The following is a 25173-nucleotide window of genomic DNA, read 5'->3' as shown; positions in this document are numbered from 1 at the left end:
ATAATAAAATAAGGTTTTTATATGAAAATATACTTCAATATGAACCATCAATTAAAATAAAATATGTATTGTTAGTAAAAGATATATATATGTCATATAGGGAAAATTTATATATATATATTTATTTATATATATATATAAATATTCTGCACAATTTTTACTTAAGCAATCTAACTTAATTATGAAATGAAATTATGAAACGTAAAATCAGAAAATTATTTAGTTATTGAAATCTTATATATCGAGGAATCATTCAGTATCACGAATTCGGGGTTTGCAAATGTTTATTGCGTGACATAATTTTATAGCTTATCATTAGAATGAAGTAACGAACGTTATAAACGAACTTACAAACTGTATACGTTACTTAGGAAATACAGTGATTGCAGTACACTGTATATAATCGCTATATGAAATGAGCTGCATCAGCTCGTTCGATCTAACAATATATACTAAGTGCGATAACAATGAATCGTAACAACTTCGCTTAATCCAAACGTAGATCGATGGTGTTATTTCAATCCGAAAATCGACATCGAAACAATTCATTTAAAACGAATTATTTACATAATATAATAACTCACGTGTTCATAATTTACGCCAATATTCCTTTCTTCCTAACCAATGATGAATTTGGCGCGGTTGCATCGAATTCCACTCCCTATCTTCTTATTTGGTAATTTTACAATGCACTAATCAATAATAAAATAAAATAATAAAATAACTGATGCTAATATTATTACATATAATAATAATTTTACGCAATAACAATTTTATACTGCGATGAGGACTATAGTTCGAATTACTTTGAGATATCTCAAACATCGAACCAATCGCGCATTAAGCTTCAGCGAATGTATTAATCTGGTTGGCTCATAGCTATTGTAGGTAATGAACGGACCAATCAGCATTCGTATTCTGTCAGCTATGTTATCTAGCTTGCTTCTACACGAAATATCCTTGTATTGCAGTTTGAACTTTCGCCGCGCTATGTTTTCATGCTGCGTAAAATTAAGAAATCGGCGAATATTTATATTTGTAAACATTAGTTCCATATACAGTGTTTGTATATAGCATTATTAGTATTCTACGTGAAGAATGATTCTTTCTTTTCAAATATTCATTAAATTTCCATAAAGCAAATGTTCAATGGTGATCATGGCGCGTTTTTTACATACAGATTTCGATTTCAAAATTTCTTTTGTGTTAGAATTACAAAACGTTAAAATATATAGGTTTAAGTAAAGAAAAAAGTGCGCAAGAGATTAATTATTGAAGGTTTTGTTCGTATAAATCGGGAATTTTGTGTTGTCTATATAATATTATACGTGAAATAATTCCAATGGTTCGTCTGCGCACTTATGAGTGATTATTGCGTAAAAAATTGAAAATTAATGCCAAATCGAAGAACTTAATGTTAGATTTTACACGGACAAGGATTACGATCGCAGATGGCAGGAGAGATGTAGAAGACGGTGGTTGTATGCAAGGTAAGATACGGTTCGATTACTTAATTTATAGACATGTCTATTATACTTTAATAATTTCGATAAATTACGTTTCGTTCGACGATGCCTTACACCAAATGTCGCGGAATAACGCCTTATTTGTTAAGGTCGATATCACGGTGTAAACATATCTCTCCAGATATGTTTCTCCGTCGATAAACTAATATTCTTTCTTCGTTTGTCATTTTCTCTTTCTCCTTTTATTCTCATCATTCTCCTGTTTTTACAAGTGATTCGTATACAAGACGAATGGATCTAAGAAATTGCCGACATGTTTCTCGATTATATTACTACTATTTACAAGAAAGACCCAATTAAGAGGGTGAAATGTGTTGTAAAAGGAACGATGGGATTAAAGATTTCGTTAGAATACTCTGATGAACACAGGAATACTCGATTCCACATTTTACATTCTTACACTTTAGTTATATTAATAAATGCGACAAGAATGTTTCGAAGTCTTGTGCTCTGTACTCACAATATATATTCTTCTGTACATGATCACAAGAATCCTTATTTCTTCTTTTCTTTAAGGGAAAAACCTAATAACTGGCTCAAACGTGCAACTCGTTATTGCTTGTTATTCTAATGTACTCTACCGCCTAAATGCTGTATGCTTCTGTAAAAATTCTAGGGTCTAGAGATAAAATATTAATCCTAGGTTGCAACGAACCTAATTTTTTACTTGAAAAAAATTTTCTGGTTATTTTAATCTGTACAATTTTTTAATATTTCTAATAAGACTGATAAAAAAAAACAGAGATATCTTCTTAATTAAAAGAAATTAAGAATAAGAAATGCAGGTCATTTAACGCTGACAGTTTCCTTGTTGAGATTCTAATCGTTTAAAACCATGTTTCGTCTTTTGTCCTTGAAAAAAATCGCCGTTCATATTTAGCAGATTAATTTCGCGACAAATAAAACAATGTCTTTTGTTTCTTGTCCGATATTAAACACACTGTTTACAACGACACAGATGTTCTTCAGGTCCTTTGCATTTGAGCGGTCAATTAGAGATTTAGACATGTGTCTATTTTTCTTTTTGTTCATTTTCAATAGTGGTAATCCAGAGTTAGGTTGATGATTCAGTGCCTGACATCAGCTTCATCGGCTGTTTGGTTTTCAAGGGTGCACGGCCTCAGGAATTCTTGACCTCTTTCGTGAAGCCATTTGTTTGCCACTAGAAATATTATATTGGTAACACTACTTAATTTGTAGGATTTTAACACATTCATGATTTTGTCATTCACTTAATTAAGAGTTATATAAAATATACTTTCAAGATTTGACAATTTAAATAATCTTAGATTGAATAAGGTAGAATATTCTGTATGCAATTTTTGAAGTATCGTAATAACATAAATAGACTGCAGGTACATACTGTGAAAACAATTGAAGAAATGAGATACAATTGAAAATTTGTTTCACCAACAAATATTATACTTTGGACATTTTATATATTTTTGTACATTACATGCATCCTGTATTTTTACATCTTTAAATTTCCTATGAAGATATAAAAATCCACAGTCTATTGATAGAACTATAAGATGCATATATAGATAAAAGGTTTAAATGATTTACAGAACTAAAAACGTGTCAATTACTGTCAAACTATTGGAAAGATAGTTTAAAATTTGTGGAAAATAGACATAACTTCTTACAGATTCAGCTATCTGAAATTTGCTTCTATTTTTTGTGTTTACTATGTTCTGTCTAAAAGCAGCAAATGTATGTACCACTGATTTTTGTAGCAGAATATTATATCTTATTGTAATATTATATTAAATCAAAGAGTTACATATTCATATATTTACAACTATTCAAGGTTACAAAGCAACTTGTTTCACGCTTTCTTGCTGTTACTGATTTTCTCAATAGTTGAACAGTAATTGGCATTGATACTTGACATACCCCATTTAGAACCAGTAAGAACAGGACAAGCAGCGTGTCTTGTTTTGAAATCTCCCTCGCCATTTGGTTTAAGATTATACCAGAAGGCTGCACTGCCTTTTTTTGGCCATAGGGATATGTTGATTGCTGTAAAAACTGTACCACCACCTTGCTCCACGTCGCTCATCTGAAATAGTTAATAATAAATTAGTATATTAATATATTTTATTATATCCTAAAAGTGTATTATTATTGGTATATTAGAACAAGGCTTATTTTATACAATTAAAACATCTGACAGTATTTGAGGAATGAAATACATACGTAATATAAAACTGTAGCAATGCGATTTCCTGTTCCCAGACTTTTGAACGCATTTGTTTCCTCTTTCTAAATACAAGCAATTTAAATTAAAATTGGCTATTTTCCGTGGTTGCTAATTCAGTTTATTAAATAAATTAAATTAGCTTAAAGTTTCTACTCACTCGCGCAAAATCAAAGTGTGGTTCGTAGTGGCCACCAATACCGTAATTAACCACTTGCAATTCCTCTGCTGTGTCGACAGTCATACTCGTCATATGCTCGACGCGTCTGCTGACAGCAGCCACATGTTCATGTTCGTGCTCCTGAAGCCATGCACTCTTACTAATCCTATAATTCGCTATTTCTAAGGCACCAGTTTTGTAGTTCTGCACCGTAGCACGTTTGAACTGTAATGTGAAATAAAAAGACAAATGAACATTATACGTCGTCTGTAAAAAGATTTATAACACAACATAGCATTGATCGATGAAAAATCTAAGAAAATCTAAGAATCATTTTAAAATCGCCTTAAATTTACGTTGAAGATATCCTCCTCAGATCACATTTTTAGAAAAATTCACAGGGGTTCACAATGTTTGTTATATTATACGTTACCCTAGGTTGCGCCATTCTTTTAATCGTCTCGATTTCCTCATCGTATATCACGTTATGATAGACGACTATCCTTGGGTCCAGATAGGCCTCTTCTTCCTTGAATGGCGCAATTTTCAAAAACGGAATTCCGCGATCGACGTAACGACACACGAGGTTCTTCTGTATTTCCGGAGGGATCGACACCTCTCCACGGCATAGCATTTCGTAGCGTTCCCTTTCTGTCATTTCTTCCCAGGTTTTCATTTTTTCCTCCGCGACTGTGAAGTGCTGGAATGTAGGAACGAGCAATTATATTTCACATTTGTGATAGACATAAGTATACGCATAATTAGAAATTTGACATAGCATAGCTGACTAGAAATATCGATTATTGAAATAAATCGAAAATAAACTGATGGTAGTTCTTGAATATGATTTCGTTATACATGGTGTTTCATGTGAGTATCCTAAATATCTTCATGGCGATTAAACATCTAAACATCATTTCACTTACTATCAACCTCGACTACAATCTTTCTATTATTTTTACATTCCTTCCTTAAGTTTTATTATTTTTTCTGAACATGTCTTTTTATCAATAGACATAAAACAGAGGTACTACAGAAATCATCACAGGCAGAATTGTTACAACGAAAATGTCCTAAATAGAATATACTCTGAAGTTCTAATCTATTGTAATTCATACAGTGTCATTATCTTACCTGAGCAGGGACGGCAGTGTCGTCTTGGCCGTCCTCGCCACGTTTCTTCTTCGACTGGTTAGCTTTGCTCTGGATTTCCTTTTGATAGTAAGCTCGATTGCCCAAAGCACGTTCGTGAGTCGGCACCAACTCCAGGAGTTCGTTCGTCATACTTAAAGCTCGTGCCACGTTTCCTACGCACAATGAACTCGTGATAATGATTCGTAAATAAAATTGTACGCTATGTATTGGTAACATATATATTCGTCCTGCTTCTCCGTTTATAGAGAAAATATAAAAACAGAATAGCGAATAAAGTAGATGGATAAAAAGATATAAAAGCTTTTAAGTATACCTATGTTATAAAGCTTGTGTGTGCACGTAAAAATATAAATTAAAATTAAATATGTACTACTTCAGAGTCAAGTAAAACTCTTATCGTCATCTATGATTAACTGAGTGTTAAATTCTTCCGTAAGGCCGACGTTAAGTTAATTCAACGATTTCACGGTAGAAAGGGTTAATGTCGGCGTTTCAAATACCTGGCATGATACATCTGACGAAGTTTTAACGAAGCTTTAAACAAACTAACCGGCTGAAAGTTGGCCATTCACGATGGAAAATTTTAACGTCAATTAAATTCCTCCTCAGGCTTCTTTCAAATACCTTTTCCCGCGGTCGCTGTTTGAAATTGATTTCACGGGCATTAAATTCACCCTAGGAACTTCGAACGCAAACGAGCACGCTTATTGACACGGGCTTATTGGCCTCTTCGTTCCTTCGTTATAGACCCTTCCCGATATTTCGAACAACTGTGATAATTCCACGGTTCGTTTAACTCTGTCGTTGGAATTTTTAATTTTTAAGTTTCAACTCTGAAATTATTTGATTAGTCGGATGTTATGTAAATTCCATCTTAGCGCCACACGAACGAAATTGCGTTGCAAAATATATTATTAAAAATTCGTAGGGATGAAAACGTAATTAGATAAAAAATAACAAAATGATAAAAGAAGAGACTAATAAAAAATATATAATTAAATCATTTGATCTCTTCCTTTTTATTTAAGATTCATAGTCACTTTGATTACTATAGTCATGAGCGACTTGACGCAATTACATTTATCGTTTAATTTTCTTTCATTATTATTGCATGTTATTCTTGGTAGTTTCTAATGTTAGGTTTCGAAATGCGATTCGAATCTATAAGTTGAACAAAATTATACGAATAAAACGGCGGACGGTTTGCAAAGTTTGTAACTGTGGAATAATGTGGCGGATAGACGTGTAATTTAGTTCCTAATTTATATCGCGCGACTTTTATGAGGTCACAACAATTTTTCTCTCAGTTTCCTGCTCGCAAATCTTTCGTCACGCGTGGACTGAAAACCGCGTGTAATTGTTGCTTTAATTTGTTGGATGAATAATAAAATAAGCATGCCATTCTTCAAATGTTGTTTCAAGCAATTTTTGTTTTGCAATTTTTTCTTTCGTTGCGTAATACTAATTGTATTATTACAAAGATTAAAAATGTGAAATTATGACAAAATTTCTCTGACGTATCTTTCGCTAAAGTTTAATGTTAGAACTACTACAGTAATTAACACGATCGATTCATAATTTTTCGCAGGAATTTTATGATAAATTTTTGGAATCATTTTTCTGAAAAATATATTGATTCGGAATTTACTGTTCTCCATGTATTATGTATTTTGTTTCATGTATTTTTAATTTCATCTCTTTGGTACAAGGAATATACTCTAGTTGTTGGTAGTTGCAGTTGTAATCATGATTAATAACTACGATAATGAAGTTGTTTTTGTTGGTGTACATACCTTGCATGTAAGTTGAGAATGCCAAATATTCTAATATGTCTGGTTTCGAAGTTGTGGTAGCGTTTTGTTCCTCTTGAAGACGATTCATGGCTTCTTGCATCCAAAGTACGGTGTGATAGTAATCACGATTGTGATAAGATTGTCTCCCAAGTTCGAAACAGTCGCTGGCTGCAAGAAGGGAAAATGATTAAAACAAATTAATTAATTTATCAAACTTCCCTTTTTGAATCTTAACACTTTTTATGTTTGAAACAATGAAGATCTTGAAGAAGGAAGATTTCATTTTTTCTGTTCTGACGATTGAAAAATTATTGCCAAAGAAGAAGAGAAATCTCTACTAACCTATGAAACAGTATAAACTTCTCTTAAAGTAATAAAAGGTAAAAGTAAAAGCCTTAAAGAATGAAACTTTTTATACAGAGTGTCTCAGATTTTTCTCTACAAACTTTGCCAATCTTTTATAGTTAAAAATAAAATTAATATGCTCTGTAACAAAATTGTTAAATTCCGTAAATGCTTTATTAAAAACAAGTAAGCAAAATATAAAATATATAAAAATATGAAATGTATGAAATTATCGCTCTTAAAACTTCAATCTGGAACGGCAGTTCTTTATATTTTATTTGTTACAGATTCCTTTAAATAGTTTTTAGGTGAAAATTTAAATCCCTGATATACTTCAAATATGTATATTTAAAACACTCATCAATTGTTCATCGATAATCTTCAAATTTGGAGCGACGAGATTTAATATAAATAAATAAATACATTCCTATTAAAGATTTTTCATTCCAATAATAAAATAATAATTTATATATATGAGCGTCACACTGTGAAGAATTTGCTGTCTCCGGAGTGTCACAAATTAACTAGTTAGCTATTGCGATCTATTTAAAAAGTGTACACCTAAAATGTGTCGCAAAAAGTAAACGACGACGAGTATACTCGTCCAGCACAGAGTATGTGTGGCTGTTACAATATAGGATGAAGTTGTAATGAAATGACCGTTTTATTTTTTAATTTTATTACTGGCAGGGCTCGTCGTAACATAAAATATTGCCATTTCTTCATGACGAATATACTTGTCAGAAATAAATAACTGGTTAAGAAATGCCAATCTAGAGTAAAATCCATATTGAACCAATATCGCGGTTGTGTATATCGATCCGTTGTATATATTTAATATAACTTTTTAAAATAAAGTGTTTACGGTTCTTTGTCACACGACATTTTAACTTCACTTTCATATGTACATAGAATTTTCTTCTATCCGTATGAAAAATTTGCATGAAAAAACTCCGGACACCCTGTACAACCAAAAATATATCCGTTCCCCGTCCATCTACGTTTTTCAATTTCACCGTCGCGGAAAATTCATGAGGTTGACAGAATTTCCAAGTGGCACTGTTCCAAAAAACAAAACACCGGCGAACGAAGAAAGAGAATTTATTTCCGCGATTTCGACTTATTTTTACTGCAGATCCAGAATCATTCCGCTTTCTGATTGTCTTAAGGACTCTAAAGCCCAACCCTGTATAATTCATGACTCTATTATCATAATTACATTCGTAATAACAGCGTGCGATGAAAAATCTGAAAGTTAAAGCTGAAAAAAACAATCTTTCCTTTAACTTTAACGTTTTTTGAATCGAATGACCTCGCGAACTTTCTTCGTCGAATTCTCTGTTTATGTATTCCAAACGGCGCCAAACAGTAAAAAAAACTTCACCTTTCGCCCGATTTTGTTCTTTTCTTTGTTACCTTCTCCACAAAAAACTTGCTTCGTTAATTAATTTCTCGGTAGCTGGTGTAGAATGTCGGCCAAAAAAAAACAAAACAAAAGAAAGAAAGAAAGAGATTATTAAATACCAGACGTTGCCACATTTACTAAATGAGACAACCGGTAAAGACCAGAAACTGTGCATATTGTAGACTAAACGGCAAATGAAATCAGGTTTGATAAAACTAAAATATTAGGTCGTCCGAAAAGTTTCTTTCGTTTTAATAGGAAATAATGGATGCACATTTTCCCTTTTATATTATTTTATCGAATTACGTACGATCCATTTTGTTCTATCAAAATAAAGATCACAACGTTCGACAGATTAGGTTTCATGTTTATACAAAGATGCATCGTTGTAAAAGACGTGTCTGTAAAAGAAAGACACTTTTCGTAGCGATTAAAAATAAAAGAATTAAAGAACGATGTTCCTTTTCAAATTAGAAATGAACGTTTGAATTGATGTATAGCATTGAAACCAATAACAGAAGATTAATTTGGAACAATATAGGTAGAAAAATACCGACTGATTCATATCACATTCCTAATAATAGCGTACGATTATCACCTATGAAAAATCTGGAAGTTGAAGCTGAGAAAACGAATCTTCTTTCTAACTTTGACATTTTTCGAGTCGAACGATCTGACAAACTTTCTCCATTACGTATTCCAAACGTTGCCAAACAGTGGAAAACTCGTTCCTCTCCCTTTCTTTACCACCTTCACCGCGAAGAACTTGCTTCGTTAATTAATTTCTCGATAGTCGGTGCAGATTGCAAAGTTTCTCGCGGTTACATCGCGAATTTATCCGCGGGAAGTTCCAGTGGATTGGTAAATAAAACGGTTTATTCAGCTGGTGCAAGCTCTGTGATGAAAATAAAAGAGATACGCGGAGTTTTACGCGGCTATAACGAGGTTCGAAATGGTATCGTAAACGCGGTAGATCGCGAATAGCTTTTCCTGCAATCGTTTACGCGATCGCGTAAAACAATGGAGGAGGAGAGAGATTATTCGTTTTATAATTTAATCAGAAGCTTGGAGCGATTGGCGGGTGGAACGCAGAAGTCTCGCGTTGTTTCTCGCCCGTATGAGCTTTCACCGGGTTATTCGGATTAAATTTATCTTAATTTAATTTAGTCCGCTGTGTACAGCTAATTAAATGGAATTTCAATTAGCTGCGAAGGCGGTGAAGCTTAGATTCGCGAGATACTTGATTAAATTGAACAATATTTTAATAACGTGGCTTTGTAAACCGTATTCCGTTGGTAATGTTGTTGTTAATTCATCGTGGTTTGTTAACAGCGGCTAGCATCGTCTGGGTTAATAAATATTTTTGGACCATATTTCGGATCTCGTGAAATTCGTTATGGTGTATGCGGATTCGTGAATATAATTTTGAACTTTATAGGTTCTTAAAACATTGATATTTACATACAGCGATATAAACATTTTTGAGCGACATTTCATTGACGAGCTTTTAATTTTAGCCCTACTGGTCCCTCTTTGTTTTCTATCTCAACGTTGCTTCAGTTTTGATAAACGAAAAGACTTTTTTAAAAATAGTTTTTTAAAAAGACTGCTTTAAAAGTAGCTTCAGTATGAAACTTAAGAAACTCTAATTAACTTTGCCACCATCCATATTGTATTTTAACATAACATTAACTAATCAAACAATAACTGTATTTGTTTTCGATAAAACTGATCTTAAACTTTAATATATTATGGCGCTTTCTTTAGCAAAACATCGGTATAATTAATAAAAAAAAGATTTTCCATATTCTTGAGGAGATTAATTTTTCCACTCACAGTTTTTCTCTCCCTTCGCGAAACGGTATTCTTTCACTTTCCAACTCTTTTTAACTCGCATTCTCCGAAAAAGAGAGAAGAAGGAAAAAGATTGTCGACGAAGAAAGGTAAAAAAAAATATTCCAAATCTACAGGGAGTAGATAATTCCCCATTAGCCATTCAATATTCATCGAATTCCCCATGGTAGTGTTTAAATGATGCACGGAAACGATCCGTGGTTCATGTCGGTGGAAAAATCGTTTCCCTGTCGCGGTAAAAAGCGCTAGCTTCTAACGGCCAAAAGAAAGAGTAAGGCAAAAGAAAGAAAAAAATCGAACAGGGTAGAGGAAAGGAAAAAAAGAGAGAAAAATGGTAGCGACAACAGAAACTGCGAATTATCGTGGCACCATCGAGGCGAAATCGTAGGGATGGTGCCGCTTTGGAAAAAGGGACACGGCGTTGATGAAAGAAATCGCGCAAATTATTCATGTCGGGGATCGCTAAGTACAGGTAACATCGTGCGCCAATATTCACCTCGATTCGCTACGTTTTGCTCTGCTGTCCGATGCGAATAAATAATTCACCGTGAAAAGAAGGGAGCAAGTTCTCCATCGCGTCCTCCTTTTTCTTTCCTCCTTTTTTCTTTCCTTCCTCTTCTATCCACTGGTTAATGCGATAACGAGGAGCGGTACCTCCTAATGAATCATTTACCTCGTAATGCCTAATCTTTCGTGGATTTTATTGTCGTGGAATAGACTGGTTTTTATCGGAGTGGAAGTTTTTTGATTTGTAGCGGTGGAAGTACCACCTATTAGCTTTTAATGTATTTGAATGTATATATAGCATACGTAATTCGGATAATTTAAGACAAAAACATTTCCAACGAAGGTTCGTCGGTATTGAACGTAGAACGCATTGAACATTTAGTAAACATTTAGTAGAGATTTTTTTCATAAAATGCAGAAGTTAATTTGTATTTTTTGAGTAGCAGTATGTATTTTTCCAATTCTTTTAATTCTTTCATCGTAAAATTTTATCCAGAGATTTTGTAATAATGGAAATAATGTCTTGATCAGACATTTGAGATATATCTTCGCGAATATTTCAGTCCATTAATATTAATGATATCGATTTAGAAATAAACACTACATATTTCACGTGAGTTCTGGAAACAAAGTGTTTCTACTTACATGTTCATCCCTCTATATATCTATCTTTGAATAACTATCATCTTTAAAACGTTTCCTCTCGATATCTGAGAAATATCTTTCCTCAAAAATACCGAACACTTCAAGTTTGACGTTATCAATTGGCCGAAAAGACTCTCGCCTTGGCGCTTCGTTTCCCAAACTTCTTTCTTTTCTTTCTTTTCCTTATTATCACAACATTTTCATCGCGGAATCGTACCTTATTGTTCAAAAAATCCATTCGGAGGAACGTGGGAAAAAAAACTCGATGCTTCCTCTCGGCTCAGCGGAGGAAACCATTTGCTTTCACGGAAGCGAATGGAAGATCGGTTGAAGTTTTCCCGTCTTGCATAGAATATAGGAAAAGTTTTTGAAAAAGCGGTTGCTTAGAAGCGCGATTTGAAATAAACGAGGGAACGTTTTAGCCGAGGTACATACCAAAGGAGAGGGAATCTTCGTTTACAACGTGAAATTCCGCCGGTGAAAGCAATAAAAGTAGCGTCGCCGTGAAAACTCGGTTCGTTCCGAAGCGCGAACCTAAATTCGCGAAAAGAAAAAGAAGGGAAATAAAAAGTACGTTGGTTGCTGGTTATTCATTAAAGTCTTATTTCCCTGGATGTTAGCTCTCGCGAACAGAAGCTCACCGGCGAAATTAGGCCTCGCATATATGTTTACCTGTACGCGCGTTTTGAGAAAACAGTAGACTAAGTTAACCTAGGCAACATTCTCTGAAAGCTTTATCGACTTGCAGTATGGGAGCGATAAAAAGTTTTACGAAATATGTGGCAGAACAGATGTCTCTTTATTATGAGATTCTTTGATGGCAATTAAATTTTTTTTAATACTAATACTAAGAAAATTTGACTTCGTATAATCGTAAACGCAAAGAAAAAATTCTCCGTTCATCAAATTAAACGTTGTTCTGTGTAGAAGAAAAACTTTTAGTTCACGTAAGAGCAACAAGAAAAATTCCTTATCAGTAGGAATTCAGAAACAGAATTCTTTGCTAAAGTAAAATTAAACATAAAAGCTGTTCGTCGAAGGAAGGCCAGAAAGAGAAACTCTTTATTGGCAAAAACGCGAAGAATAAAATTCACTCAAAGAATAGAATCTTCCTACTATCGATGCAAATCCAAAAATAAATTCTTTAGCGATGAAAAACCAAACATATAAGAGCTCTGAATCAAAGGAAAGTCATAAATAACAAATCTTTGTCGAGGAAGGATGTAAAAGAGAAAGCTCTTTATGGAAGAAAAGCTGATCAACCTTGCACTTCATGGAAGAAAAGCAAAGGAAAGAACTTTTCAATGAACGGAAGCTACAAAATGAAATCAAGAGTGAAATTTTTAACGAGCTTTTTCATACGCTTTTTAAATTTAAATTACATTTTTTTAAATTAAAATTTGAAACACAAATGGCGTGGGTCATCGATGGGTCACGGCGTCTAATAGTAAAAACAATGTGTGACCCATCGATGACCCACGCCGTCAGATAGAAGCGTAGATTGTGTCACTTGAGTTTGAACCTGTTAGATAATGTGAAAAACCATATCTTTCTATCAACGTAACTCGAACAAGAAAGTTGTCCTCCGAAGAAGAACGATAACTATAAAAGCTCTTCCTATCAACGAAAAACCAAAGAGGGTAAATTTTCATCGAAAAAGAACCAGGAAGTAAAATTCTCATCGAAGAAGTGGTAAAAATAACAGAAAATGATCAGCAAAGGCAAACAAAAAACGAAAGAAGAGGCACGTATATACGAACCACTTAATCCGGTGCTGTACTGGACCCCATTCAACACGCCCCTGGCGACCTGTGCAGTCTCCAATTTATACGTGTCCTGTAGCCTCATCAAAGCGACAGCGGCGCCATTAAGGTCCTCGTCAGTTGGGAATTTAAGGTCGCTCCGTGAGTTGGTGATATTCGCGACAAACGACTTGCCCACGTCCTGGGTAATCAGCTCCTCGACCCGCTTCCAATCGGTGGTCAGTCTTTTCACCAGCAAATAAGCGTTGATCGGATTCGACAGGTACTGCTGAATGTTCCTTGAAGCCTCCTCGTGTTCTCTCGCGTAATCCTCCACGTTTCTGCAACAACGATCAAATATTTCACCTCGTAGAACGTTCTGTTTCGTTTTCGTTTTCATAGTTTGAACGAAAAGTCTCGAAACGTGAATAAATTGGTAAAAGTTTCCACGATTCTTTATACTCTATGGTACAGTCTTTGTAGTAGGTTTCTTTTAGTTTTATGGAGTTTCTTGGATTTACTTCGGAATATAGAAGTTTGTCTTTTTTTTCCTTTTCTTCTTTTTTTTTTTTTTGACACATTGTAGGTAGGTTTATTAAAACTTGCTTTGATTGTTTTTTAACTTAATACGCCCTTGGTATATTTCTTTCGGATAGAGGAAAAAGCTTTATATCTCCATAGATGTTTTCATGGTTTTCATCTGGATCTAAGTAACGAGAATTTTATACTCAGCGTGTAAAACAGATATATGAACTGCTGAAAAGTTATAATAATTAATTCTGTAAATGAAGAAGCAGAGAAAATGCTGTTTCATAATTGTGTAAATTGTGGAATTTACGATTATTTGTTTCATTTTCCTATCACGAAATGAACATAATAATATGAAATTAAATAATTTGCTTCTTCGAGAATTCTGGCTCTAATCATGTATTCACATGATTATGTTATAAAGATTTCTAAAAATGGAGTCGATCGATTTGCTTTCTGAGAGACTTTGCTTTCTCTCTCAATCAATACAGTTTAAATATTCTTGCAAATACTTTAATTTTCAGTATTTAACTGGTCTTATTTAATTTCCATAAGAAACAATTTCATTCGCTTCTCTACTCATACAAAATACTTGAAATCTTTTACAGTCTTCCATAACGATGGAAGGGTAATAAAGTCGAGGTTCCGCTGCGATACTTAGTTAACGCGCCCGCAACTATACAAACGAGGAAACGCTGATTTCTGCCGGTTTCCGGTGATTACCCTTTAATGAATTTAGGAAATTCAATCTGCACCGCAAGGAATCCAGCGAAACGGCGTCGTGGACGCTTTTTAATTTAATCTCTCACAGCAAAGGGGTTGCTATGTTCCTTTATTTTTTCTCTGCTATACCAGACGCTGTTTTATCGTGATTCAGCAGATGTTTCCCGTGATTCAAGGGGTACGTTCGTCATTTTCTTTTTTTTTTTTTTTTTTTTTGGAAATGGATATAACGAAGAAAACATGGAAAGATATATGGAGCGGATAAAAGACAGAATAAAAAGAAAAAGTACAGATACAGTAAATAGGCAGCAGCACATAAATGTGATTTGCCAATCGACAAGATAAAAGGAAGGTGATATGTATTTAAGTCATATATCGTACATATAATGCGTGAAGAAAATTTCCGCTGCCAGAGGTTGAAAGTTAAACACCTGAAACAGCAGCATTCGACGTCTAGTGGTACACAAAGCATTGTTAAGAAGATAGACTTCTAGCTTTTCCAGTAATTTAACTTCAAAACTTGAACCCGGAAAACTTGAAGTTCCCGGATTGCGGAATTCTTGAAAGCAATGATAACTTTCCTCCTCGACCACCCACCACGGAAGTTTGCGGTTAAAGAATATAGAACTTTTTCGAACTGCAATCGACTGTGAAATGTGATCAGAGTGCATTATTTTAGTCATAAGAATATCTTTGGTACCTTAAAATCCAGGAGAAGAATATTTCAAATGCTTTCGCTTGCTACTCACTATAAAATTTCACTCTATATATTAGGTTGTCCAAAAAGTTTCTTTCGTTTCATAAGGAAATAATAGACATTTTTTGTTTCATATTAGTTTATTGAATTATGCATGAACATAATAACAGAAATAGAACGAAATGGACCACACCTATTTCAATAAAATAATATAAAACAGAAATTGTTGTTCATCTATTATTACCTTATGAAACGAAAGAAACTTTTTGGACAACCTAATACATAAGAAAACTTACACGACTACATTTAAATGCTTATTCTACGAACACACATCTTTCGCAGAAGATTTTATACAATGTTATAAAAATATATATTTGAAATTGCTATGGATCTCGTACCTCAAGCCAGAAATTTGAAAATTGAACTTTAAATAGCAGATCTCAAACTCTAAATACTAAAGAACTTACGATTCTTCATATATTCTTCGAGAAGTTTACAATTTCTTACGAACCTCTTTCGTATTTAACAGTCCTCGCATTTATATCCTTTGCCTATCGTTAACTGCTCTTAAATCGATATCTCCTACAGAACCATCTAATACCATTTTACCTTCCTCTACATTTTCACCACATTCCTTCACCTTTGCCCGCCAGAAACGAGACAACAATACGGAAGAACAATTTTAGCATGTCCTACTAAACCAACAATCTGAAACACTATCCAGAAGCCCATCGATGCATCGCCAACATAGCGACGTCCTTTTATGAAACAATTTAGCAATCCTCGCCGCTTCCTGCCGTTCCATTTTCTCTCGGTCTCGCGATCGCGTTTTCCAACAAAGCCTGATGTGATCCCTTCTTCTCACCCTCGCTCACCTATCCATCCCCTTGTTTCCGGGGGTTTAAAGAGAAATACAAAGGACTTGGCAAGATGACGAGGGAATTATTCAGTCTAGTCCTGTATTTTGCCGGGCACCGTGCAATAGGCAATAACTGCCTGCCGTAGATAACGACCGAACTTTACCCTTCCTTCGCCCCTTCCACCCCTCAAGGGGACAGGGATAATTCGCGAAGACCGTTTTGGAACGCGGGGAATCGACCGGGAAACCGACTATCCCGACCCGACGTAATAATACGTCGTTCGATGAGAGAGACGCGTGGCTCGCATGCAGATTCCACGGCTCTCGATTAATTCCCGCATGATTCCTTTACACCCTCTTTCCTTTTTGCTTCGTCATACGGCCGTTCGAACTCATGTGCGTTTAAATGGGATTCGTTTCGCTGCTTCCTGCAGTTTCTTCAAGGATAACGTCGAACTGTATTTAATTTCGTGTTTTAGATTTTTCGCTTGCGTTGTTTAATATGGTTAATGTGAATTTCGCAGGGTTTTCAGGACGTAAATCGATTTTGATAAATTTTATGAAACAAAGAAATGTGCAGAAATAGATTAAGTAAGTATTGGTTTAGGTAAAGTATAGCGAGTCTGAGATTAAATATTCGTGTTCTTACGTACGAGATGCCAAATTTTAGCTATCTTCCTTGTATTATATTTTCATACAAATGTATAACACATATTTCCATACGAATATTCTTTATCAAATAGTTTCGCTGCCTTTTACAATTTTAAATATTTATCCTCCAGAACTTCCCCATAATTACAGTACTAAGCAGTCTAACGATACAAAAATTTCGTTCCCTTTTACCTTAACGTTACAAGACATGGATTTCATCTGCGCAATATAAATTTCAAGCTGAAATGTGTGCGTCTAAGTTCCTAAGTGAAAACCCGAAAGCTTCGATCGATGTTTCCATCGATAACACGTGACAACATGAAGAATTCTCTTGATAACTCGAGACCGTAGAATTCGAGAGTACATGGCGTTCCAGTCGATCAATCGAGAGTAGGTGTAACGGTGGCCGATGATCGTGCACTGTGCACGAATTACGCCGAATTAAAGTCGCGATAAAGCGGCGCTGTTTCGGCCGAGTTTCCATTTCGATCGCATTTGCATGAGCGTTCCCCTCGTTATCTCGGCTGAACCGATCACGCAAATGGCTCTTCGCCGTCGTTCCGGCGTTCTCAATCTCGTCGGTTGAACGACCGGATAAAACGAGAGCCGAAAGAAAACGCGTGGAACCGCTTCCCCATCGCCGGCAGGGATCTCCGATCCGGGGAATACATTGTGCCTCTCGAAATGAAATTGTCCTATTCCTATCTTCCATCTGACTCGTTCTTCTTCCTCTGTCTTAAAGTCCGTTTTCAACGACTTTATTCTCTCACCAAGCATACTATCCCTCCGCCGCTTAAGCTTGCAGATTCCTTTAATCGTTGTATTTTGTCTGTTCTTCTTATTTCGGTGTTGATCTTTAGCGTATTTGGATAATAGCGTTATTTTTTAACGACGAAGAGATTATGTTATTGTTGTTTTATCCTCCAACTTTCGTCTCTAGAGATTTCGTTCACTAACTTCTCTGACTTTGGCTTCGCTCTTTTTAAACCTTCTTTGTTTCTATTGCAACGTATCTGTGACTCTTTTCAGCTATACGAACGAGTATATTAAATCACAAAGTAGTGTAACCATATACGTACGTACGTGTGCAACGTTCCGTGGACAATATGGCTCCATTTTACCGGAGAAAAGGAGACAGCCACGATTTTCGTCGCGACGATTCCTACCGGAAATTGCAGGGAAGGTGAGTATGCCACTGACGCGACGACGGAAGTGTATAAAGATCATTATGAAGTACGTGCTATGAATGATAGTGACGTACGAATGTACGCTTTTATGGGCTGTTACTCGAGTTACTGTGATTTTAACATGTCTGAGGTCAATTTTAACAAGTGAGATGTCAATTTTCGTATTATTCGGAATTCGAAGGAATAGTGGAATATGTAATTAATTTTGTACTTTTACATCTTAAATATGTATACAGTACAGTATCGTGGATTAAAATATTTTTAAATACGATTGCTGTATAATTTCGATGAAATTTTATTTTTGCAACAGAATAGCTTAGATTCATTTTTTAATTGAATAATATCTATTTATATATCCAGCCTTTAATAATCGTTTGACTATTGTGTCGAGGCAAATTTCTATTCTAAAATTCATTTTACTAAATAATTATATTCTATCGTCGTGCGGAGTTGCATGTTAGTCGATCTTAATAATAACAGCTCGCCATTAAAATGCACAGTGAAATTTTCAATTGCCTGTAGACGTGTTAAAACCAATGAATAATTCTATCAGCCGGTGTACACGATGCAAATGGAGCGTGTCAAACATTAAAATACTGCTCGTTAGAATTCTCTCACTCGACGGTGTTTCGCAGGAAACTCGCGATTAGTTCCTAAGAAAATATTTTGTGGGAACGAAGACTCTGTTGCTTGGTGAAACCGTCCTATACATTTTAACCGAGTTAAAATAGAAAATTTGAATTGAAAAAGCAACTCCATCCTTCTTGAAATAGTAAATGTAAAAATGAAGCTGAAATCTTAAACATCGGACTGCAACCGCTCAAAGAATATATTTAACCTGATACGTTTAATATTAAAATTACCCGAATGATAAAAATAAAGAATTGTTCATTTTTACAGATACTTTTAACATTATGTATCTATACATATTTCTATCTTATAGATATTTTTATACGGAAAAAACGTGTCCATGATACACGTTTGAATATATCGATTAAAAGATAATCTCTATGAAGGATTATTAACGTAATTTCGTTAGAAAATGACCCGCAACTAACAACAACGCGACATCTTTAATTTTCGCTTAATTACAGTCTCGGACACGTCGCGTGTCTAGTCGCATTTTTCATATACATTTTAAAACGAGGTCCCTCTAAAACAAAAACCGAACGCTCTTACGTTGATAAATGAACATGAATTTCGCATAGTTGCGCAAAAAGTAGCAAATTATGTAAGTTGAGTCGCGTGTTAAGAAGTGTCTTTTTCTTAAGAGAAAAATTGAAACAAGAAATGAAATACATTTCCGGCTACAAATTTACGTGATTTTCCAACTGCTCTATGTGAAACTGATTAGATTTGAAATATGGTTATTTGGTATATTTGCCAACGAAATGGCGCATCGCGTGTTTAATGCGCGTGTTTCGTGCTTTTTGAATAAAGCCTGGAGTATTATAGGTTGCATTATAGGCTAGTAGTTCATATTGCATCGCTTTCTCGATATATTAGATCGTAACGTATAGCAAACATCAGTTTGAACGACTCGATTTAGATCCTTCACCGCGATTGCATTAGATTGTTGTATAATAAATTTCGTGTTAAGATAAACAGTCAAACTAGAAACAATCTACGTCTGTATATATATACATTACGCGCATCAGATTAAAATGAAAATATTTCATCGAAGTATATTTTTGATAGATGTGGAAAATAAGTTACGATTAGACTCGTATAATTTGTTGGTTTCTAATTTCTTCGCTTCTCTTACTTTTTTCTTTCCTCTTGTTATTTAGTGCAATGAAGGTAAATGAATTTACAGATTTATATTTCTTTTGTTTCAGGTAAGACTAATATTCAATATCGTTCAGTGAAGCATGAAGCGGCTGAAACAACGATAGGGGACGAATGAAGTAAGAAATCGTTCGAATATCTCGACTAAAGGTGTGCAGAAGGTGATTAAGTTAGGCAGTCGTAGTTGTATTTAACATCTTAGAGTATCGCTCCGCGAAACTTTCAGTTCAGTTCTTGTCGGCCCAAGTACCTCATTTGTACTTCCATTATCTTGGTACAATACACTATCATCCCCAGAAAAAGACGAAATGGAACAACAGCGCAAAATATCCAGATATTTGATCCTGTTTCAAATTAAATAACAAAATTCGAGATAAACAGTAGTTAATGTTCACAATTTCTATTTGTTTGGCTCTTCTCCAAAATAGTTGAAAGTTTCAAAGTATCGCGCTATTATCTGTTGCATCCTAACACTCTACATTCTACACTGTACATCTATAATTTACTATCAGTCAAATTGCATTATAAAAGTTATACGACAAATCAATCTCTCCAAGTCAGTTGATCGGTCATTTTTCCTGTTTACTAATATCTTCTACACGTTTCAACGATATATTCTGCACGTTTTGTTTACGACGAAATAACGAATGCCAATGGTTTGTTGAAATAAATGAAGCCTTGTTATGATATGTCGCTATCAACTGTTACCAAGGCGCCACGGTGGTCACCCGTGACCACCAGTAAAATAAACGATCCATTGGGGAAGAATGTTGTCTTACATCATCAATTTATTATTATTTTGCCATTATATGCTTTGAATAGTAAAAATACTCCCGTGGCGTCCTGAGCGAAACATGTGATTTCGGCGTGACAGCCAAAGTGTTAAGTCTATTTAAAGAAGCCATTTGTCGATCCCATTACTAATTGAATTGATATTTGAGATTCGATTATACGGCTCTCCTGTTTTCCGAATACGATAAATTATCGATGATCCATGCCGATGGATGACGAACGCATCAAGCGGTTAAGTAGTCGACGATGGCCGTGCCTCTAGCAAAATTGGCATTGTCGCGAGCAATTCCAGTATGAGCCAAGAGACCATCGAGGCTGGCTTAATAATGCAAGGAAGCTGCCGCTCGGCCGAGCCAGATAAATTATTCCCCGCCATTAGATCCCAACAGAGTTATTAAATTAAATCTTGATTCGCGATATTCTCCATCTTGACACCTATCCTCTCTTCCTTGCTTGTTAATCAGCCGTACTCACAAATGTCACGGAATAATTGACCGAGTCGGGGGACAAGAGTGAAACGAGCGTCAGCCGTTTTTCAACCGGGCTTAGGGGATGAATTTTGACGACTACGCGCTTTCGTCGGCTCTGCGGTCGATCATGGTGTCTGCAAATGCAACGGGGATTTTAATCGTTGGTGATATTTTTAGTTAACGCGCCCCTCGCTACCATTGTCGTATATGGCACACTTCAATAAGAGAATTATTACATTCGTAGAATAAAAATTTGTTTGTTTCTGGAATTATCGAAAGAATGCAAATGCTTGTGGTAAAATTAACGTCGACTTTTTTAAAGAGAATTTGCAACTATATCTGCTAGCTTATTTCCAATTTATCGCTTTAATTATTCTATCAGAGTGATTCTTATTTTTAAAAATCATTGCTCCCCTTTTTCCTGTTCGTCGATCAGATAGCACTATTTACATTCAATCTGCAACGTTCTTCATCTTCCACCCTTTTCCAAGATCGAAGATGGGTTTTTCATTTCTCTACCAACATGCTGTTGTGTATTTTTCGAAAACGGTAGCAGTTATCGAAACATGTGTCAAAGGGCTTTAAAAACACCGTCTGCGATCGAACGAAAACATTCCATATAGGAATGTGAAACAAACGTTGGGTTATTGTTCCATTAACGAATCGGCTCGATTCCCAAGGAACTTATGGAAAAACAGGAAAACGATTAAATTCGACGTTAATAATCCAAGACTTGTAATCATCCAAGATCGACATTAAAAAATATTTGTAACGTCATCGATCTCTTTTCAATTCTATTTTTCAATTTACGAAGTTAATCAGGATGGCTTTTCACCGACACAATTTTGAACAGAGAAATTCGTATACAAAATTATGCTTTGAATTGCGCATAAAAATATACGCGAAAACAACGAGAACTGCGTGGCGACACGTTAATTCATTCGCCAATTCTAAATTCTCATAAAATTCCCGATAATATCATAAAAAGAAGCGCATGATCGTTTGTTCGACATGAAAATCGAGCAAGTCTCAATTATGTCGGAAAATTGGAATCGATAAGTCGGCGACGAAAGTCACCGTTTCCACTGTCGGTGATTTCTTTTTGTTCTATAGACAACGTCGGTGTCTGGTGGAGTATCCAATTACAAGTGGACCGCGATCCAATCACGATATCAACTCGAAAGCGGAAGATAGGGACATCCCCGACGCTATTGTCCTCGACGCGACACAATGGTCGTCGACGCGAACGTCTTTCGCGTTGCGTTATCTTGCGTCTGCGGGAATCTCCGCGACTTTCTCCCCTTTCGACGTTGATTTCACCCTTTTGTCAAGCTAGATCGTCGACTGTTTCCAGTTATGAAATGTTTGTAGCTTGCATTTTCTAGTTGATCGAGTTGAAAAGTTAAGTCAGTTTGCAGTTCGACCGGTCGACTGAGGAAGTTTAAGCAGTTGACAAGCACGAAATGTTTCATTTTGAAGTACATTTTTTGGAAATTTGTGGTTAAACGTTTGACAACAAAGATAAAATAAATTGAATGAAAAATGATAAATGGAAATAAATTGAAACAGTCGCAGCTTCTGGTTTTTTTCTATGATGGTATAGTTTAGAAATTTATATTAATATTAAATATATGTAATTTTTGCTATGAAAAATTGAAATAATGGAAGAATTAAAAGAATTAAAGAAAGAATTGAAATAGTAAAAATTGGAAGAAATTAAAATAGTTTTAAATTTGTGCGTTCGTTAGAAAAATAGGATAGTTTCAGCTTTAGGCATTACAGGTATGTATATATAATGATATTCTATAGATATATAGAATTTATATTTTTTATATTTTATAGAATGCACAGGAGATGTGAAATTTTCTGTAAATATTTGCATAGAATGAGACTAATTAATTAATTAGTTTTGGATTTTAGTAGTCAATATATTGCGAGACTCGAGTGGTTGGAATTCTAATCTTTAAATACCATTCTAAAATTCGGAGAATTTATTTTTCTAAATGAACAGAGAAGGTCACACGTTGGAATGTAAGCTGGGGAATAGCAATGAGGGGTGTCCCTAAGTTTTCTGCAGGTCGAGCACATTTCGCAGCGCGGGGAATGTTGAAGATGTAATGTAGGGTTGTTCAACATGTCCCTAATTTGGGGGACTAGATGCAATTTCAACTACTACCTGAAATCTCGTGTTCTCGTGAGTTAACGATACACCAATCGCATATAAAATTGAAGGAATTTTCAATTCTATCTAAATATTCGTCAAAAAATTCTATAGATAACACTGAAATCTAATTTCACTAAAGAGAATTCACTAAACAGGTTTCCAAACGAACGATCGATCGATAGCGAAATTAATTTCTGAGTCGCGAACAAGCTCTAAGGATAGGTCGAACTCGAGATAATCGAGTTGTCCATCTGTATTCTACATGGCGACGTAACAATGGAATTCGATTAATTCGTCACGTCTAAGCGCACTGTTTCCTTCGGTTCCACGCAATCTGAATTCCAAATATCAGAAACGCTCGTTTCCAAATCTCAAAAGTACAAACCTTAATTTTCAAATATTCGAGATACAAAATTGAATCTTTAACAAAACACATATTCAAGCCTGAGACCGTTCAAAATGAGACTACAAAGTCTAGTTTCAAACTAGCGATCAAACTAAATGAAGTCACAAACAATCTGATTATATTGTAATTCCATGAGAATAGATTATCGTCGGACATTTCTTCAATTTTGTAACGAACTTCCAAACAAATAGAGAGAGCCTCTTCTATAAAAATAGGTTATCGACAAACTTTTCGTAAATTTAACCCAATAGAGATTCTTGCTCACCAGCTTTCCACTGAAGCTTTCCTCAGCCTCGAAACAGAACAGGTGCTGGTATATCGTAGTCGACATTGTGGGTCAGGTTGTATAGGGTCGAAAGGATGTATCGATTTCACTGGTGGACCAGTGTTAGTCGGCGTAAGTGACGAGGTGTCGTATAAATTACCGGAATAAACGAGCCAGGTGTGCTTGACTTTGGCCGTTCGCGCGACACCGTTCACCTGACATCCACAGCTGTGACAGGTCGACATTCTGCACGCGGAATTGGTCCACTCGTTGCCAGATGGAGAGAGGAGGAGAGAGAAACCAATCGGGCCTGGACAACTCCTGAGCATCGTTCGACTGTCGTTGCTTCGCCCCACGATGGACCCTAATGAGCTTTCGCGATTGCTATCTGCCAGGTTTCCGCCCTTCTCGTTTCTCCAACCGATTTCGACTCAACGTACCAGCGTACAGCTGTGTGCCGATTAGGATTACTGCATATGAACGTTACATGTCAGCATTGCATCTGCGTTCAGTCATTTGCTTTTCGATGAAAATGAAACGACAAGTTGGTATCAGAAGTCGCGTTACGTTTAAATTTGTGCACGTGAATTTATGTATTCATACGATATATTCGCACGAAGATATTCCAACATTTGTAGGAAACGGTTATAAATGTACTATGTGTGTTGTACGAAACATTTGTAAATTTAATTAGCGCTGTAACGGTATTCATGATTATAGTAGTTCAGTGTGAAGTAAATTTGAAAATACATCGAAGCTATAAGATATTTAGTGCCGAGATATTATGGTTATAATAAATAATAAATCTATGTTTTTATAACATTCTCAGATTGGTCCCAAATTTTACCAATATAATCGTGAAATTCGTATCTCATTACAGTGCAAAAGAAATTTCAAAATGCTCTATATAGTATACACAATATATAGATAAGTGTATTCTGTGGTGAATGTCCAAATATTTTTGTGAGTTACCGTACTAGCTACTCATAAAAGTTTCGTACGTCTTTTGAGAACTCAGTTTTTGATTACTTGGTATTGTTCTGTTATATTCATTCGGTTAATACGCTATACATAATTATTCCAGTCATCCAAAAGCCAAACTGATTCACTCCATTTTCCCACACTTCTTAATCTTGTTAATATTAGAATACACGATTAACGTTAAATTAAAAAAAAAAAATTAAACAATCAACCTCAATAGAGTCACATACGGCAACATCTTCCTGTTACCATACTTAATCCTATTTACACCCAAGCTTCTCTTTTTTCACCCGCGATCTTCAAAATTGAATTTTTTTGCGAAACAATGCC

At 35.2% G+C, this 25173-nt stretch overlaps 1 protein-coding gene and 1 long non-coding RNA gene across 7 annotated transcripts in view; one reads left to right on the top strand and one right to left on the bottom strand.

Moving 5' to 3' along the window:
• Positions 1-266: 266 nt before the first annotated feature.
• The window catches only part of LOC126921207 (prolyl 4-hydroxylase subunit alpha-1), a 369220-nt gene continuing 344313 nt past the window's right edge, over positions 267-25173 (bottom strand). For all 6 annotated transcript variants that reach the window (XM_050732551.1, XM_050732548.1, XM_050732550.1 and 3 more), the window contains 8 exons: positions 13351-13673; positions 6835-7002; positions 5021-5193; positions 4320-4586; positions 3887-4111; positions 3726-3791; positions 3423-3588; positions 267-2688 (listed from right to left, as the gene is read on the bottom strand). In XM_050732551.1, the coding sequence (XP_050588508.1) occupies positions 2594-2688; positions 3423-3588; positions 3726-3791; positions 3887-4111; positions 4320-4586; positions 5021-5193; positions 6835-7002; positions 13351-13673 (1483 nt within the window). In that variant the 3' untranslated portion in view covers positions 267-2593. The remainder of the gene's footprint in view (positions 2689-3422; positions 3589-3725; positions 3792-3886; positions 4112-4319; positions 4587-5020; positions 5194-6834; positions 7003-13350; positions 13674-25173) is intronic.
• LOC126921229 (uncharacterized) lies at positions 1375-20835 on the top strand. The gene is made up of 3 exons (XR_007712264.1): positions 1375-1490; positions 17820-17973; positions 19816-20835. It is a non-coding gene; the product is annotated as an uncharacterized LOC126921229 (long non-coding RNA).

This window comes from Bombus affinis, chromosome 10 (genome assembly GCF_024516045.1).
Source record: "Bombus affinis isolate iyBomAffi1 chromosome 10, iyBomAffi1.2, whole genome shotgun sequence".
In the NCBI taxonomy this organism is placed as follows: domain Eukaryota; kingdom Metazoa; phylum Arthropoda; class Insecta; order Hymenoptera; family Apidae; genus Bombus; species Bombus affinis.
The sequence above is the reverse complement of the archived record's forward strand: the minus strand, read 5'-3'. Positions and strand labels throughout refer to the sequence as shown.